We start from the raw sequence: 17387 nt of genomic DNA, 5'->3' as shown, positions 1-17387 counted from the left end.
ATAACTTTGCTAATTTCAATACTACATGAATATAAAGCAGATACTATACAATGGACTGACACGGACCTAAATAAATTCACTGAACAACTTTCAGTTCACATGTATGTGAAATCAAATATGTGATTAGACAAACTTTACCTCATTAATGCTGATTGTACTTGAGGGTGATGTGTTTCATATGTTTCAGAGGAACATGCCGCCTCCGTAATCACAGCTGAAGTAAGATCTACCTACTGTACAGGTGGTTACGATAGCCAAATGTGCAAAGAATAATTGTAGAGAGTCAGAACAGAAGGTTTGCGAACAAGTGCGGTAAAAAAAAACATTTGCTCCACTCCAATCCTAAATCACCTTGCTCATACCATTTCATGTGGTCACACGTCAGCAATCGCTACCACCAGAAAAATCAGGTTCAACAGATTAATTCACAGTGACTTTCGAGAGGGAGACAGTAGAAATACCTGCTCACGTGACCTTGACACTGCCAGTCACCCTGAGTGACAACTAAGTAGACAACTCTCAAGAGATGTCCATATAGTATAACTCTGTATGTTCCTCAGAAACAGCCTAGTTTATTATTTAAATATTTTGCTTAAATATTATGCCTGGTTTAACATATGAAACCTGGATGACAGTAGAGTCATGTCTTGTTTGTATAGTTATTCAACAGCAATGTATCAACTTCATAGTTTATTACAGCTTTGAACTGGACAATCATGAATTGGTAATTAATGAAAGGGAAGTCATGAATAATCTTGAGGTACCTGGAAAACTGAAAAAGGCCCATCAGTATACAGCGTCCACCCTCAGTAATGGACTCGTAATTTCCCTAATAAAGAACAGGAGTGGTAACCGCCAAACAACAATCTAGACAGCCCTCCACTGTGCCATCTATTGGTAAAGTAAGCAAGCACAAATTTCTCTCTCTCTCTCTCTCACCTCATTAATTTTACATGTAACATGGATTTCAGACAGTTATACAAGTGAAACATACTGCAATCTAGTTCATCCGAACCATCCCTACAGTCAGATCTCGTATCACAGCGCTTCTCCTCAGGGATGCACTGTCCATCTTCGCATCGGAACTCAGCAGGAGTACACAATCCTGTTACCATTTCAGGCGCAAAAAGCAAGAAGCAGACGTAACAACACAAACACAAGACAAAACATAAACTACGCAAGAACATTGCACTACAAATTAATTGTTTCTTTTCATATGACAACTATAAGAAAAATAGTGTTCACTTCAAGGGAAAAGGGAATTGACCAGAAAGCTGCGAAGCCATCAACATGACTGCAAATCATATTCTTCAATTAAATTATATTTAAATTCAATTAGGCTTATATTGATTTAAGAGTTAAACTAATATATAGCACTTATTAGCATGCCAAACATGTGGTAATTATGAGTATAACTTGTTGGGAGTGCTTGAATTCAGGGCAAAAACATTGCAAAACACATGTCAGTCATAAACAGACATGTTTCCAACAACCATAAACACATTTTTGTGTTTGGTAACAATAAACAAATTTGTATACAAGAAAAGTAGATCTCACTGCAACATTTAATGTACATTTAAACATGCCTTATTTAATGAGATAAAGGCTGTCTCATTTTTGAACTGACAAAGTGAAAGGACAATTTCCATATTCAGCTACTGGCATAACTAAAAACACAATTTTGTATGACAGACAGCTTCCTATTCAAATTAACCATATATAATCCCCCTTAATAAAATAAGTGTTTTGGGGATAAATGAGATTATAGAAGAACTTTAACATTAGTGTATCAAAAGTTCTAACGAACCGATGAGAATCGAAAAACAGTCACATCACATTTTACTCCTCTACCTCTTATATTATTATAAAGAGATAGAGATAAATGGACACGCCAAAAGTAACATTTCTTCTTCCTATTCTACAAGTCGCTTCCACACATTTGTCAGCTTTTGCTTAGAGGTCTCCAACTGTCTCTGCTTCTCCATTCTTGCATTTCATTTACCCTCCTCTGTCTCATCTTCTACACTTCTCTTGATCTGCCCCATCCATCATGTGCATGGTCTGCCCCTGAGTCTTCTTCCACTAAGCTTCATTTTTTAATAATCTTTTTGGCATTCTCTTAGCATCCATTCTCTTAACATGTCCAATCCATCTCAAACTACTTCTCGCAATCTGGTTCTGGATTTCCTTCATCGTGAGCTCTCATCTAATGTGTTTCTAACTCTTTTCTGGTTTCTCCTACTATTATGCTCAGGAATTCCATCTCAACTGCTTACAGTTTACTTCAGTCTGTCTATGTCCTGTTTCATGGTACCTTTATAAAATACATACATATTGTAATTTTCTGTATACATCTTAATTCCACAATAAATTCATAACTAATTAATTCTTTTGTTTATCTCCCTTTCAATCTTGCCATTTCCCTCAGATGCATTTCACAAGAAGACAAATTTATTTATTCCATTTGTCTACTGTAACCGCTCATCTGGAAGTAGTTAGGTTTTGTTAGTTTTTCTTTTGTGTGTGTTTCCAGTATTTCAAAACCTTTCTGTAAGATTTTAGCACCACCTGCAGAGAACAAGGGTGGACTTCAGCCCTAAGAGCTAGAAGTCATGTTTAGGCCATCTGTTTAACATCCAATCTCGACTCCGTCTACGACAGACAAAGAAGTGCCTTTAGGAGCAAGTGTGGAGGATCATGTTGGGCGGTCCGTGAGAGGTCTCTCTCTGACAGCGGGGGGTGCTTCGCACCAAGCCCGGGACCCAGGCGCCAAAGAAAAGACAATACTGTGCTCAACCTGTCCTGTTAATGTACAATATTTACTCTCAATGACAATCATCTTTGGGATATAATTTATGGATTCATGCCCATCTACATACATCCATGAATTATCTTCCATAGAAGATTGTTGTCCGATGTTTCCTGCTATGGGCATTTCTATGTTGAAGCTGTTCAGGTCTGACATTAGCTCAACCATTGGTGCAAACAGCTAGGGTTTGTACCCCTCCTTTTTTACCTGAAGATATAACATCCAGATTCTTAAACGTCATAATTTTATTTAAATATAAACAATAAACAAAGTAAAAACAAAAAATTTTCACAGATATGGCAGTCTAGCAGTGTCTCGCTGACAAACCTAACACTGACCAAACAGTCAAAAACCATACAGAATGTCTTAAGAGGGGTAACCGCACGGTCATTTTAGGCAACCACGTACAGTAACGTCTTAATTTTGTCTAAATTTAGCTTCAAGTATCCATACTTACCACAATCTCTCTCATCAGTTCCATCGGCACAGTCGAAAAATTTGTCGCATCGCTGTCTTGGGTCAACACAAGATCCATCTCCGCACACAATGTCACCAGGAGCACAAGTAACTAACCAAAGCAAAAATAATGCAACGACAAACAAAACATAAAGCAACAAGTGAAAGAGATGATCAAGAACACAAGAAGAGCATCTAGGGAAGATAATTATACTTAGCTTTCTGCAATGGAACAATGTATTCATACAGGCACTATCAAGCTTTAAAACAATGACGTACACTGAAGCAACAAAGTTTAATGTCTGGAGTAACTAACCAGACATTTACAACCTTCAATCACAAACAGAATATGATAGACCTTAATTTTGCAGACTCAGGCCAAGCTTACTCTATGAAATTAACAAGACAAAGTAAGAGGTCTTATCACAATAAAGAAAAACAGCAAATAAGAAGATTACCTCACCACATTAAGAACCCAGACTAATAAAGCAAAGCCGTGTCAAAACTCCAATCGGCAAAACTGTGCTATTCAAAACGACTGTAGCATAATGCAGATTCTAATTTTGTCCACAAACTTAGTTGCACCCAAATACAAAACAGTAACTCCTATATAAACAGAGGAAATACAAATATATACAGGCAACTCTCGGTTTATGAACAAGTTCCATTCCAAGACGTTCGTTATAAGTTTCTGTTTGTTATGTGTATCTTGCATTACTGAGCTTTTATGATATGTATCATATATGTTAGCAGCCATTTTAAATCATTAAAACCATGTACAGGCAAGTGATGGTCCTATTATATCAAAATAGGGCGAATTACCGATTTCTTTCCCACGAGAAAACATTCTACGCGGTGTGGCATGTAAATCATTTTTTTATTGGCTAGATTAGTTTCATTAACCAAGAACAGTTCAGTATAATTATCTTATAATAATTTTCTGATAATTATTGTAATAAATACATTTTTTAAGTCTTACAATTATGTTCACTATACGTTGGGCATTTCCTTGTATAAGGACCTCTATCTATTGCCGACTTTTAAGAAATTTTGAATGAATTGTGACGTTATTATAGCGAACATTCGTAAACCGAGAGTTGCCTGTACATGGTAACTCTCAACACCTAGCCTGGAAGACAAAGTATCCTGATAAGTGACAGTAAGTGTGTTGAAGTCTATAATTATGTGATGTTCTCATAGAATGCAATCAGATCACTTTAATGAGAAACTGAAGTTACTCTCTCCAATTACATGATCAAGAAAAGGAAACAAACAGCAGACCTTGACTCGGATTACAAGAGCTCTCCATTTTTGTACATATTACCATCTTGGTCTGTGTATTACAACGTACATCTACAAATCTATTCACTAAACACAAAATTTAACTACAAATCTGCCCACATTATTTAAAACTGCACAATCATTTTCCCCTCTGTTCTTAAAGGGTATGAAACATGGTCTCATTACTTTGATTAAAGATCGTAAGTTTAAAATAACTTGAAAATAAAGTGCTGAAACTAAGACAGGTTAAACAAAGAGGAAATGGGGAGTATTATGGAGTAGAAATTCTGAGGTAGATAGTAAAACAAATGTTTTAATAAGCAGGGCTGGGTATGCATGTTGAAACGAGACCAAATGTGCATCCAGAATTTTACCATGCAGTTCCTTGGAAAGCAGACACTCAAGACCAGAATATAAGTGCAATTAAATAGAACCTCAAATGGTAATGGTAACTGAACTCAACTAGCTTCTGATAGAACTCATTGTAACCACAATTAAAATCTTTCCAATCAACTTGAAACAGAAAGCTCTTGCTATCAGATACAAAGTTTTCATACCCTTCTGTAAGCATGAAGACGCCTTCGTACATACCACTGCCTTCAGTTACGCCACCACAGAATCGTTCATCACTACCATCACGGCAGTCTGCAACTTCATCGCAGCGATAATCCTCATCGATACAGGCACCATCATTACATCTGAACTTGCCAGGTCCACAAGAAGGTTTGACTTCACCTGGTGCATAAACCATTATGTAAATGAATATAATTATTAAAGATTCACTGCCCATCATTAAATCAATGGACTGTCTTTATTATACATCAATTCCCTCAACTACACGTCTAAACAAATATCAGACCATATTAGGCCAAAATTACACTGTTCTGTAAAAGCTGGGGTAGCTCAGTCTATGGACTAGACAGCTGGGGTTTGATCCCCAGTAGGGGCAAAGAATTTTTTTTAAAGAATAGTTCTGTGGCCTGCCAAGTCCCTATTTCTATTTGGGTTCCTACCCTCAAGAGCAAAATGCAGCCTGAGAATGATGCTGACCACTTACCCCATCTAGTACCAAGGTCAAAAATGAGTAGGAGCTCTAATGGCTCTACCCACAAGCGTCACCATGGCATATAGCCAACAGGGCTTTACTTTAGAATGATTTGTACACTCAAACATTCAAAATTAATCTTCCATACTATCACTGCAGTCCAATTTCATCTTATACCTCCTGTAGTTAAACACATTTCCTACACTTACACACAGATCAGGACTTTTTAGACAGGGGTTCATACCACCATAAGCCCCTATCTTCTGATAATAAAACAAAAAAATTGTTACACAGGAGATTATAAATTAATTATAACATTAGTATGAACAAATAGCAATGTGCTTAAGATGCGTAACATGATAAGAAGCAAGTACAAAATACAAAAAGCTATTTACAGCTCTGTCCAAGAACTAGCACTAGCTTACCTTCAAAGTGTACAAGTGCTAGAAGAAAATAAATTATTTATCATTCATCAAATCAGTATTATTATCAATAACATGACAATTATTCTTTGTGCTGCATCTGTAATTAGCTAAATGGCACATGAGACAGAAAATTAATAATAAAGAATTTAATTAAATTACAGGCAACTCTCGGTTTAAGAACGAGTTTTGTTCCAAGACGTTGTTCGTTATACGTTTTTGTTCATTATGTGTATCTTGCATTCCTGAGCTCTTACGATATGTATCATATACGTCAGCAGCCATTTTAAGGCATTAACACCCTGTGCTAAATGTTGAATGGTCTATACAATATATTATAATAGGGGTAATCACCGATTTCTTTCCCACGAGAAAACATTCTACGCGGTGTGGCATGTAAACCAACGTTTTTTACTTGCTAGGTTAGTTTTATTAACCAAGAACAGTTCAGTATAATTATCATATAATAATTTTCTGATATTATTGTAATAATTTTTTTTAAAAGTTTATTTATTTATAAGGAACTCTATCTACTGGCAACTTTATGAAATTTTGAATGGTGAGGTTCGTTATAGAGAATGTCCGTAAATCAAACGTTCGCCGAGAGTTGCCTGCATTACCATTAACTTGTTATTGTTACTGTCAAGGGTTATCATAAAAATTACAAACAAAAATAAATATAAAATTTCACCACTTCATCACTAAAAATAATAACTGTGTCTCAATGGCCACGTGGCACAAGAAATGTTTTCCGAAGGAAAACAGATCTTCTAAAAAAGGAAACACAAAACATACCACAGTCTTGCTCATCAGCGCCATTTGGACAGTCATTTTTACCATCACATCGGCGTGCCAATGGCACACACGAGCCATCCAGACAAGTAAAGTCAGACGCTGGACAAGGTGCAACCAAAGCTCCTACATGAATGGACGTCACAGACAGATATATACACACACACTCACATACACAAAGCACATATACAGCAAACTACTGATTATTCATGTCAATTCATATGCTCAACTGAAGCTAGATTTGTAAATATATCTGTATCATACATGTAGATTATGTACCAATATTGAAACAAATATATACAAGGAAATTTTATGCTAGGAAATAATTGAATTTACAAACAAACAAGACATGATATAAAAACCAACACTTTTGTCATTTGTACTAGACAGAATTTCCAAATGCTTTATAATTTTTCTTCATTAATCCTCCATAGCATGAGTTTAGAATTTATACCATTTAAGTACATCTAACTCCTCTGCAGATAATGTTCAGTTACAACATTTACATTCTTACAACAGAGAAATAAACAGTGGAGTTCCATAACCAGTAGAAATACCTGAAAAGAATTATGTAGCAACATTGAAGAAAGCTGCAATTCAAATATTTAAGCATTTCGAACACAAAGAAAGGTATAAATCACTCTCTGCCATTCAACAGCTGAAGTCATGCTACAAGGTTTATGAAAGTCTTCCCATTCAATGTAAATGTTTCATGCAGTGAAAATTTCAGCAGCTAAAAATCTTTCAGAAACTAACTGGTAACATGTTACATTTTAAAAGATGTATTAATTGACTGCATGAATTTGAGTCAACATTCTGCATTTTCCATGTACATTCATGCATCAACATATGCTACCAACACTATTTAACGAGTATTATTAAATTAACTGCTTGGTACGAAACAAATCAATGTCTAAAATTACATGCAAATATATCGAGTTGAAAAATAATAACGGAAGCTTGATTCAAGTAAAACACAACTTATAATTCCATAGCAAAGGTGCTGTTAATGTGTTTGTACAATTGACAATCTACATATAGGTCATGTAAAAGGTTTGGTCAAAAAGTTTGGTGAATAGTGTTACCACAACACGACATGTGGGAATGGAATAACTCTGTTGCAGGTATCACACGACAGAAACCATTAACATCTAGTTACAGACCTTCCACCTGCTAGCACCCTCAATTTTATTATAAAGTTGTGTGTGAGCATGGCAGCATGTGTGCTTGCATGCAAAAAGTGAAATTTGTGCAAAATTCAAACATGCAGTTCTGTTTCAAAGATGGCACAAAAGATGCATAACTGCACAAAATGCTCTTAAGAGCCTACATAAGTAATTGTTCCTTCTGAATCTATTCCCCAAGGTCAACAGTTAATTCAGTATTTTATAAAGAACATTTGCTGTGTTTGAAAAAGCCCATCTGATAGGAAATTCCAGAGAAACGGTAAAACAGTTAGATGATCTATCATGACAAGTGCCCTGCCACTAATCACTTTCGATCCACCTGTTTTTGATGGGTAAAATATCCTTACATTACCACAATCAGCCTATCTCTCACCCTGTCACCATGTGATTTCCGCTGTTCCCCTAATTCAAATAAATTATGGACAAAAAGTAATCTAACATGAATAAAAACACAATTTCCAAAACAACACACAGCCTGTATATGACTCCGAAACAGGACTTCCAAAAAGGTTTCCTACGACGACAAGAGCACTGGGACATTTGAATGTATGACAGACGAAAAGAGATTAATTAATTACAATGATTAAATAGATATTTTATCATTCACCAAACTATTTGAACAAGACTTGTATGTTATTTTATTGCATGCCGAACACATTAAAATTTTGTTAAAAAATTTAAAAAAATGCATATCAAACCTGTTCATGAATAATCAAAAGTTTCTCTACACTCATTTTCACACATGCCCATGCATCTGTCACAACAAATGTTTCAACTTTCAAACAGACACCATCCACCTTCAAGTTCACAGGAACATGAATAACACTGTACAGAATTGCCATGAAAGAACAAAATATAGTTTTAAAGAAAAATCAAATATTTTACAGAAAAACAACTTGACATTTAATATCCCAAATAATACCAAATGATAAAAGCAAATTCTACCATGAAGACGAGATATGTTTCCTCCAAACTTTGGTAATCACCAGCATAATCCAGACAATTATCATTCTTATTTCCATGACTGTGTTAACCTCATATCTAATAGAAATTCTAAACGTCAGTAACTGTTCAACTGGGCAGACTATCCCTTAGTATTCTCATTCATTAAATTGGTACTAAATGGTTCTAACAATGGCATACTATAGTCTGAATTACTGTTTTTTGGGCTTTGTCCATCGTCTAGTATTCTATAAAGCACACATTTCAAAAATACTGAGATTAACTCTATCCAAGATACCCATGACTGGTAGGACCTCCCTAGACAGATTGGTCGAGGGGGAGAGGTCAGACTAAGACAGGTACCCTGGTCCTCCAGGTTGGGGGTTGGTCACAAGGCTAACAACCTTGCACCGTAAAAAGGAAGATGTTTCGAAACCTCAACCTAACGGACCTAACAATAGGACCGAATGGAAAAGGAGAATTGTGGAGGCCATGGACCGGAGAGCCATATAAAAAGAAGAAGAAGAAGATACCCAACAAAGTAGATGTCCCCCTTCCCTACACCCGAGGGCAAAGAGAATTTCAGTTTTTTAAACGTGCATAGTTTAGAAAATCATATGATGGATAAGTACAAAAAATCAGTAATCCAGATTCATATTGATTAGTTTTGCCATCAACTTTATATTTTCAATTCAACTTAAATGTTACATATTTTGTGAAAAAAATGAACCATTAAAGGTCCCCTATACAAAACAGAGTCTGTAGTCAGTATGCGACTGAATTAATTCTGGAAACAGTTTCCTCCTTCTTAGTCATACTGCTGAAAAAACATGAAAACAAGAGACGAAAACATTTAGTATTTGTTCAGAATAGAAGGATATCCATGTAAAAGAAATTTAGTAGAATAAGGTTCATGTAAGAGAGTTTACCACATTGCAGGAATGTGCGCACGCACAGACAGAAGCACAAGAGAAACATTTTGAAACTCGTACAAATATATTACATTTATTACCTAACCTCCACATAATTTACAAAATACAGTGAAATCCCCTTTTAAATGTGTATTGATTTAACTATTGTTTACCGAACATTCTTTTTCACAAATAGTGAAATGAATAATGCAGCATGGCAAACAATGCTTGACCATAAAAACGATTCCATATTATGAGTCTTGTAATTGGATACATTGTGCTTAATGATCCAGGTGACGTTTGAAATATGAGAGAAGTGATAACAAATTATAAATTTGCTATAAAAAATATAAAAACAACCAGTGGGAAAACTTCGTGTGTGTATGTGTGTGCGTGATGGTATTTGTTATGTGTTTTTTACTTGACAACACTTTCAGTAGCTCATACTATACAGCACCAGAATGTTAATGGCTAATGACTTTGAAAGAATATGAAAGGAAAAAGTGACTGAGGCCAAACTCAAGGTACTACCCTTGCATCTGGCTGGAAGGACTGAGAAAAACCACAAAAAACTTCAGTCACGATAACCAGTCTCCAGGCCAATATTTAAACCAGAGATCTCCCACATACGGTGCAGGAGTGACAAGCACCGAGATGCAATGTTTGGTCTGTACATATGTATATATGAATGTGTGTATGCATGTATGTGATGGCATGATAGTCTAAAACATTACAAGTGGTGAGTCTCTAAACACTATTATCAGAAACTTACATAAGAGTGAAAAGGCGTGCATTACCTTTTATTTAGAATTAGTTACCTGTCAAATTTTGGGAATTTCACTGCATTTCATTGTAATTTTAGGAAATGCTCTTCAGAAGGCTTCCGTTATTAATACCTGAACAGGTCACCTCATGACAGCGATCCCTGCAGGTGAGATGTCCATCACAACGAAACCCAAAATCTATGCAGGTTAATCCATGCTGACAGCACCACTGGCAAATCATCTCCATAAATAGAACGAGCATGCGTCCACCTTGATATTTGTGTACTCGCCAGCAGCAATTACCCATCAGAGTATTAAAATAAGAAGCCAACCATGCACAATTGCATGCTCGTACCAAGACTATTGAGAAGTAGTGTTACAGTAGGTTATAAGAGAGTAATGCTTTCTTATGCTGTAATAATACAACAGGTCATATTTAACATCATGCACTAAGGTCTGGTATGTTAAAACTGAATTCTCGCTATTACAGACACTCTTCGGCAATACGTAACTGTTACAACTTACAACAAAAACAACTTTCAATAGTATGAATGGCTGTTAAGATTAATATCAGGTACAAAATTTTTATACTTGTAAAATTATTGTACAAAAATCTATCATCTAGAAATATAAATCTTACAGTTCTTCTAGTAGCCCTATTCAAATATAAGAAAGGAAAGGTATACTCTTTGGATCACACTGATATTAAAAAGGTATTCATCACATCAACAAGGTCACTGTCATGCTCATGTTATATAAGGTAATTTACGTACATTGTACGATTCTTACACATATGTAATCCAAGGTAATTTCTGCTCCTAATAGTCGTTTTTGTACTGCAATCTATGTTCATTTTCGTGCAACAATGCATTCCAAAAATAATTTTTTTTACCACTGTTGTGTTAATATATTTCAATAATTATAACCAAGGTCTAACACTGTTGCACAGCAATGACCCCAAATCATGCAAATAGTCTACAACCATTGGAAAAACTGACAGACAGACAGATCTACACACACACATGGACAGGCACATGTAATTTAATGTATCACGAGACCAATGGCTTTGATATCTGAGGTCGGCAGACTAACTTCCTCTTCTTAGAACCTAACCATAAATCCACTGCTGCCATAGTACTTCAAACAGTGAGTCCGTAAAGTCAGAATGTGTGGTACACAGCAAATTTTGAAGTTTGTTCCTTTGTATGCTTGTGGTTTAAACAATATTAGGTATTCACAACTGATGAATTGATTTAAATGTTATAAATTTTGTTATTAATTTGTACAAAACATTTTACAAATTTCACTTAATCCCCTTCACACATTTCTTAAAAGTGCCTACTTTTAAAATGTCTCTCAAATTAAATTTAATTCATTTTTAATTTTAGAGACCTCCATAATCACTGCCCTGTTAACATAAACTAAACTATTAAGTAATTTCTTTTATTACAAACCACTAGTTAATAAACTAAACAGAACTCAAACATTAGCAACTACAGTAAAAGCATGAAAAATACATGGCTACACAGTACCTTTGAAACAGTCGAAACATTCAGCTAGATCAGTTCTGAGGTAACGTCTGTGTGGTGCAAATGTGTCACATTTATCATCAGCTAGCAGCGTCTTACTTAGATAGAAAAAATTTCAATACTTGTCATTCATTTTCTACGGTAAAATTCATAACAGAAGCCATGCAGACATACCTAACGGCAAAATAAGCTGGAATAAGTCTTGTAATGACTGTTTAAAGATCTGTTGTAATTATGCCTGGCCATGCTATAGCCTGTGAGTAAGTTAGCAAATTTCCAATTAAGTAAATTAGTAAGTTTTGAATTCATACCACAATCCTCCTCGTCACTTCCATCACCGCAGTCTCTGTGACCATTACAATGGGCAGAGAGATCCACACAGCTTCCATCTTTACAGTGAAACTGAGATGGGGTGCAGCGGGCTGTAAAGAAATTAAATATATCAAGAAAAAATCTATTACTTAACTATATAGTGGCTATATAAGATATGAGGCAGTGAGTACGATGTTACTATACTTCAGGGTTTTTAGAGTCATAGTCATATGCCAATGTTTCAGAGAAACACACCATCTGCATCTTCAAAGATGAGCTGGAGACAGTACGTTTCTCCAAAATGTTGGCAACTATTTACAATGTAAGGTTTGAGGTTTTCACAGCGGTGAATATGAAGATTTCTATCTTCTGGGTTGTGGCGCTGTGTAGTCTGGTCAATGTTAACCAACGTTTCAGAGATCATACTGCCTCCGTCATCATATTCATCGCCCTGATGACGGGGACAGTATGAAACGTTCGTTAACATCGACCAGAATACACAGCACAACAACCCAGAGCACATAAATCTTCATCTACTTACAATTCTACAGTGCCAAGACCCAGACCAATAAACATTATGTATCACCTACATTGTCAACCAACTGCGACTCAAAGAACAAACACACCCCATGAAAATTATCAACTAAACGAATCCACTATACAAAGTCTTCCTTAAGCAGCAACCATACTTGCACATTCTGCCATAACAGCCTAATGTAACAGCAAATGTGCTTATGTGGATACTGTTGCTGTAACAATCGCTCCCATTCCCCATTTAGTTTGCGGTGCATCAGATGCACGCCGCTATCAATCTTTCAGTAAAAGTGAAAGAATGTTATGCTATGCCACTGGAAAGCGTGTGGACAATCACCAAAATGCATGCCATCTTGTCCACACGTGAACCTCGGTACCCCTTATCGCTTTACACCGTTACATTGCGACAGAATGCGCAAATGTGGACCCAGCTTTAAACATCTGAGCAGTTAATGTTCCCAATTTTATCATACCCGAAGGTTTATCACTATGGTCAAAAGAGATCAACACACTGCATCATCACAATATACTCCATAATATTATCCTCAATTACACCTTCCAAGTATTATCTGCCCTTGATATTCTGCAACCAAAATTTTTGTATCATCCATGCATGCTACATGCCCTTAACATCTCAGAATAGTTTATGTAATCCCACTAATATTACTTTAAGAAGCACATAAACTGTGCAACTCATCATGCAATTTTAACCATTCACGTGTTCCTTCTTTCTCCTTAGCACATTGTTTTCAAATGCACTTGATCTAGAGCGTGTTCATTAATAAATTTGAATGCAACAGTCACTTCCCAGCTCCCAGTATGAACAGCTTTCAACAGAAAATTTATTTTATTGCTTTCATGGAGCAATACTTAATCTGTATTGGGGAAACTTTGTAGCACTTGGCAGTGAGTCATGTAGTTCCATTCAGGATAGAGGAAATGACAGTTTCATTCAACTGTCAGCGTAAGCACTGTATATTATTTCTTAAAAGTGAGAAACCAAGCTTCAAAACCATTATCTTACACCACACTGACCCAAAATTAACTGCCAAGTCTCTGTGTTTCAGAGGCTTGGCTATATTTATCGGGATTGGGCAACACAATTTATTATGTTAAAAAAATATATATATATAGCAATGAATTCATACTACGAGGCCTTTCGTGAACACTTACTACATCCCTTCTCATCTTCTCCAGTCACACACTCCTGAATAAAGTTGCACCTCTGGTTAATGTTGAGGCACACCCCATCATTGCAACGGAATTGGTCTTCTCGGCAACCCGTTATTGCTAGAGAACAGACATACTCTTAAAATCACCTTTACATAAAAGGAAAATTGTGATGCCCAAACCTATACTTACAGGGAAAAGTGCATTTGAATATAAGACTATGAAGGAAGTCCCTTCTACGTACAAGAAAAATTGTATTTAAAATATTTGTATGATAAAACACACAACTATACATCCTTTATTTCAGGAACAGAACTATATACAGTGGTTCAATGCAATGTTTATAACAGAGATGGACGAACTATAACCCAGCCCACAACGCCCACGAAGAAATTTGATGTGGCGTCCGATAATGCGATGGACTGTTAATAACATGGATTAAAATTATTTTTATGTTCTTATAGTACAGAGAACATAAGGTAATCACAGAAGAGTCAAAACATTTTAAAATAAAGGTTTTGGAGTCCCAGAAAATACATTCGCATAATTAAACATATCTACTACTAGACATTAGAACATTTAATACAGCTTACTCAACTCATAAGAGAATCAGTCTGAATTAAGGATATCACGGCAGAATTTTTATATATGTATTACATTCAAATAGCATAAATAAATGAAAACCCTTCAATAATTTTTTAAGTCCTGACATTTTCTTGTGAGTGCACTGAACTATTCTTCGTGTAAACTACTGAACACTCGATAAATTTAAATTTCTCTGCCCACCCTTCACTACCCTCCTTAGATTATGGTCCAACATTTAATACATGTATGAAGTGAAGAGAAAGATATGAAAGTCCTGTAGAAATCCTATGAATTTATTTTCCCCATTTCACATATCAAACGTTGGAAATAAAAAAGAAAACTAAAAAAAAAAATTATCCAGCCTGAAAAAAATTGTTGCATATATGGCAATAGTTAAGGCTTAAAATTTCACAAGAAACTAATCTCTTGCCTGAAAAGTACTAAAAACATGTTTTAATTGGTCTATTGAAGAAAAACTAAAACAGAAATAATTGAATTTGTACCAGCCAAAGCATATTTCAGAAATACACATGAAAGAAACTTCCCTTTTAAACAAGGGGTCAGTCACAAACCAAAACATAACAAACTAGTTTGAACAGACTCCTTGAGAAGCAGACAGTACGTTGACTAGTCAAAAATATTTCTTCACAGACCAATGTAATGAACTTACTACAGAAGAGTCCTTAAAAACCTGACAGTCACACAGCTACTAGTCAAATTTCACATATATTATGGAACCTGAAGGTTCATTACCATGTCACAAGAGCCCACAGAGACCAAAAGGAAAACGTACTTGCACCCACATGTATTGAGAGATACACTGGAACTCAGATTTTAACAAAGGACACTTAAAACGTTTTTGACTCAGATTTTATGTTTTTTCAGACTTCAGATTTCATAACTCAAGTGGGACCATTGGTAAAGTCAGAACTCACTATTTCCAATGAGATGATGGCTGGCAGAAGAAACAAGAACAAATCTCAGTGGAGGTTTTTTTTTTAATTTTATGTTTTGAAAATGAACACAATTATCTATGTGCACAAAAAATATTTATATCTGAATAAGGATCATTTGTATCGAATTCTGAATCTACTAAGTCTGGATACTTATGAAACTTTTTCATAGATTTCACTCTCACTGTTAACGTTATTCAAACACTGGGGAAACTGAAAGCCGACAACATTTTAAATGTCAACGCAGGCTATACACAGAAATACCAACACCTCGAAGACGCATCCACTAGACATCAGCAACCTTCAATTTAAAAATACAGCACAAGTCTGTAACACAAAGTCCTTATTTAATTCTGAAGTGTAATCACTCAAACATCATTCTCACAGTACACCATTTCATGCAAAACATTGTATGCCAAATTATGGCACAGAAAACATTACAACTGACTGAAAGAAATCCAGTAAATGATGTAACAAGGCTACCACAACCACTGACTTGCTACCTTATGCCTACCAAGCATTCATCAACATTTCCTACAGTTTAAAACACAAATATACAACAAACCTGGACTGATCAAATACATGTGAAGCATCACAGAAGGGATATACTTGCTAGACTGACATTAATAAATGGCAGAAAAGCATAGATTATGGGAACTCATGATAACAGAGTCATAGGAAGACAAGCAAGGTGCATATTTATTGACCATAAAGAAATGAAGAAATAATAACAGACATAAATTTCACAATAATGGATTACAGTCTTATGTAAGATGTAAAGAACCTAATACAATAGAATCCCAGAAGAAGATGATGATGATGATGATTTAACCTTCCCTTACTCTCAAAACTCTGGAACCTATTGACTACGAAAGTTGGGATCCGCAGTTTCGAAGAAAGTTAGGATCCGCAGTTTCAAAAACACTTCTTAAAGGTTTTAGTTCAGTAATCAGCTGCAATGACTGATGCAGACCTTCCAAATAGTAAATCTGAATCTTACCCCCACAGTTCAATTCATCTGAGCCATCTGGGCAGTCATGTTGGCGATCACATCTCTTGGCTACACTGATGCAAGTCTTATCACGACACTGAAACTCGTTGTGTTCGCACTCCTCTGAAATATTTCACAAATTCAACGAATCACCTCAGATGACTACATATCCCAAATAACGTTACCACAAAACATGGGAATTGGATCAGGAAGCCTAGTCTGTCTGCAAGCCAAAAACTACCACTTTAAAATTATTTGAAAATAAAAATGTTCTATTTAATAAAAATTAACATAATTTTCATAAACAAAGATGCTATATTATACACAAAAATAACAAAACAATTTTATCCATTGATAAGAATTACCAGTACTTCACTTAACTGCCAATGTGAACTTGGCACACTTTCAAATATTTATTTTGTAAGACTGAAAATTATAGAGCCATGTTTCAAAATTACAACATAATTAAATTACATCAGACAGCCTTTCCACTACTACATACTCCAATCAAGCCCAAGGAAAGCAGAAAATTAATGTACAGTTAATATGAAATAATAAAATATTAGAATTAAGTTCATGATTAAATACAGTAGTGTAAAAAAATTAACCCATAATATCACAAACAATCCTACAAGTTTACAGATGAAACAAGACTTGGAAACATCTAATTCTATGAATTATAACACATAAAAACTTGAACTACT

At 35.4% G+C, this 17387-nt stretch overlaps 1 protein-coding gene across 28 annotated transcripts in view; it reads right to left on the bottom strand.

Annotated features, from left to right (window-relative positions):
* The window catches only part of trol (terribly reduced optic lobes), a 363907-nt gene that overhangs the window by 86524 nt on the left and 259996 nt on the right, over positions 1–17387 (bottom strand). For 17 of the 28 annotated variants that reach the window (XM_087345597.1, XM_087345586.1, XM_087345596.1 and 14 more), the window contains 7 exons: positions 16693–16806; positions 14158–14274; positions 12450–12560; positions 10742–10969; positions 5138–5281; positions 3267–3377; positions 995–1105 (listed from right to left, as the gene is read on the bottom strand). In XM_087345597.1, the coding sequence (XP_087201723.1) occupies positions 995–1105; positions 3267–3377; positions 5138–5281; positions 10742–10969; positions 12450–12560; positions 14158–14274; positions 16693–16806 (936 nt within the window). Of the gene's footprint in view, positions 1–994; positions 1106–3266; positions 3378–5137; positions 5282–6808; positions 6932–10741; positions 10970–12449; positions 12561–14157; positions 14275–16692; positions 16807–17387 lie in introns of all 28 variants that reach the window. The other 11 variants (XM_087345590.1, XM_087345613.1, XM_087345605.1 and 8 more) reach the window with 9 other exon arrangements.

Source organism: Zootermopsis nevadensis, unplaced genomic scaffold (genome assembly GCF_977971745.1).
Source record: "Zootermopsis nevadensis isolate Lab colony 2312 unplaced genomic scaffold, Znev_1.0 Znev_ptg000009l, whole genome shotgun sequence".
Lineage (NCBI taxonomy): Eukaryota > Metazoa > Arthropoda > Insecta > Blattodea > Termopsidae > Zootermopsis > Zootermopsis nevadensis.
Note: the sequence above shows the minus strand (reverse complement) of the source record. Positions and strands in the feature narration are given on the sequence as shown.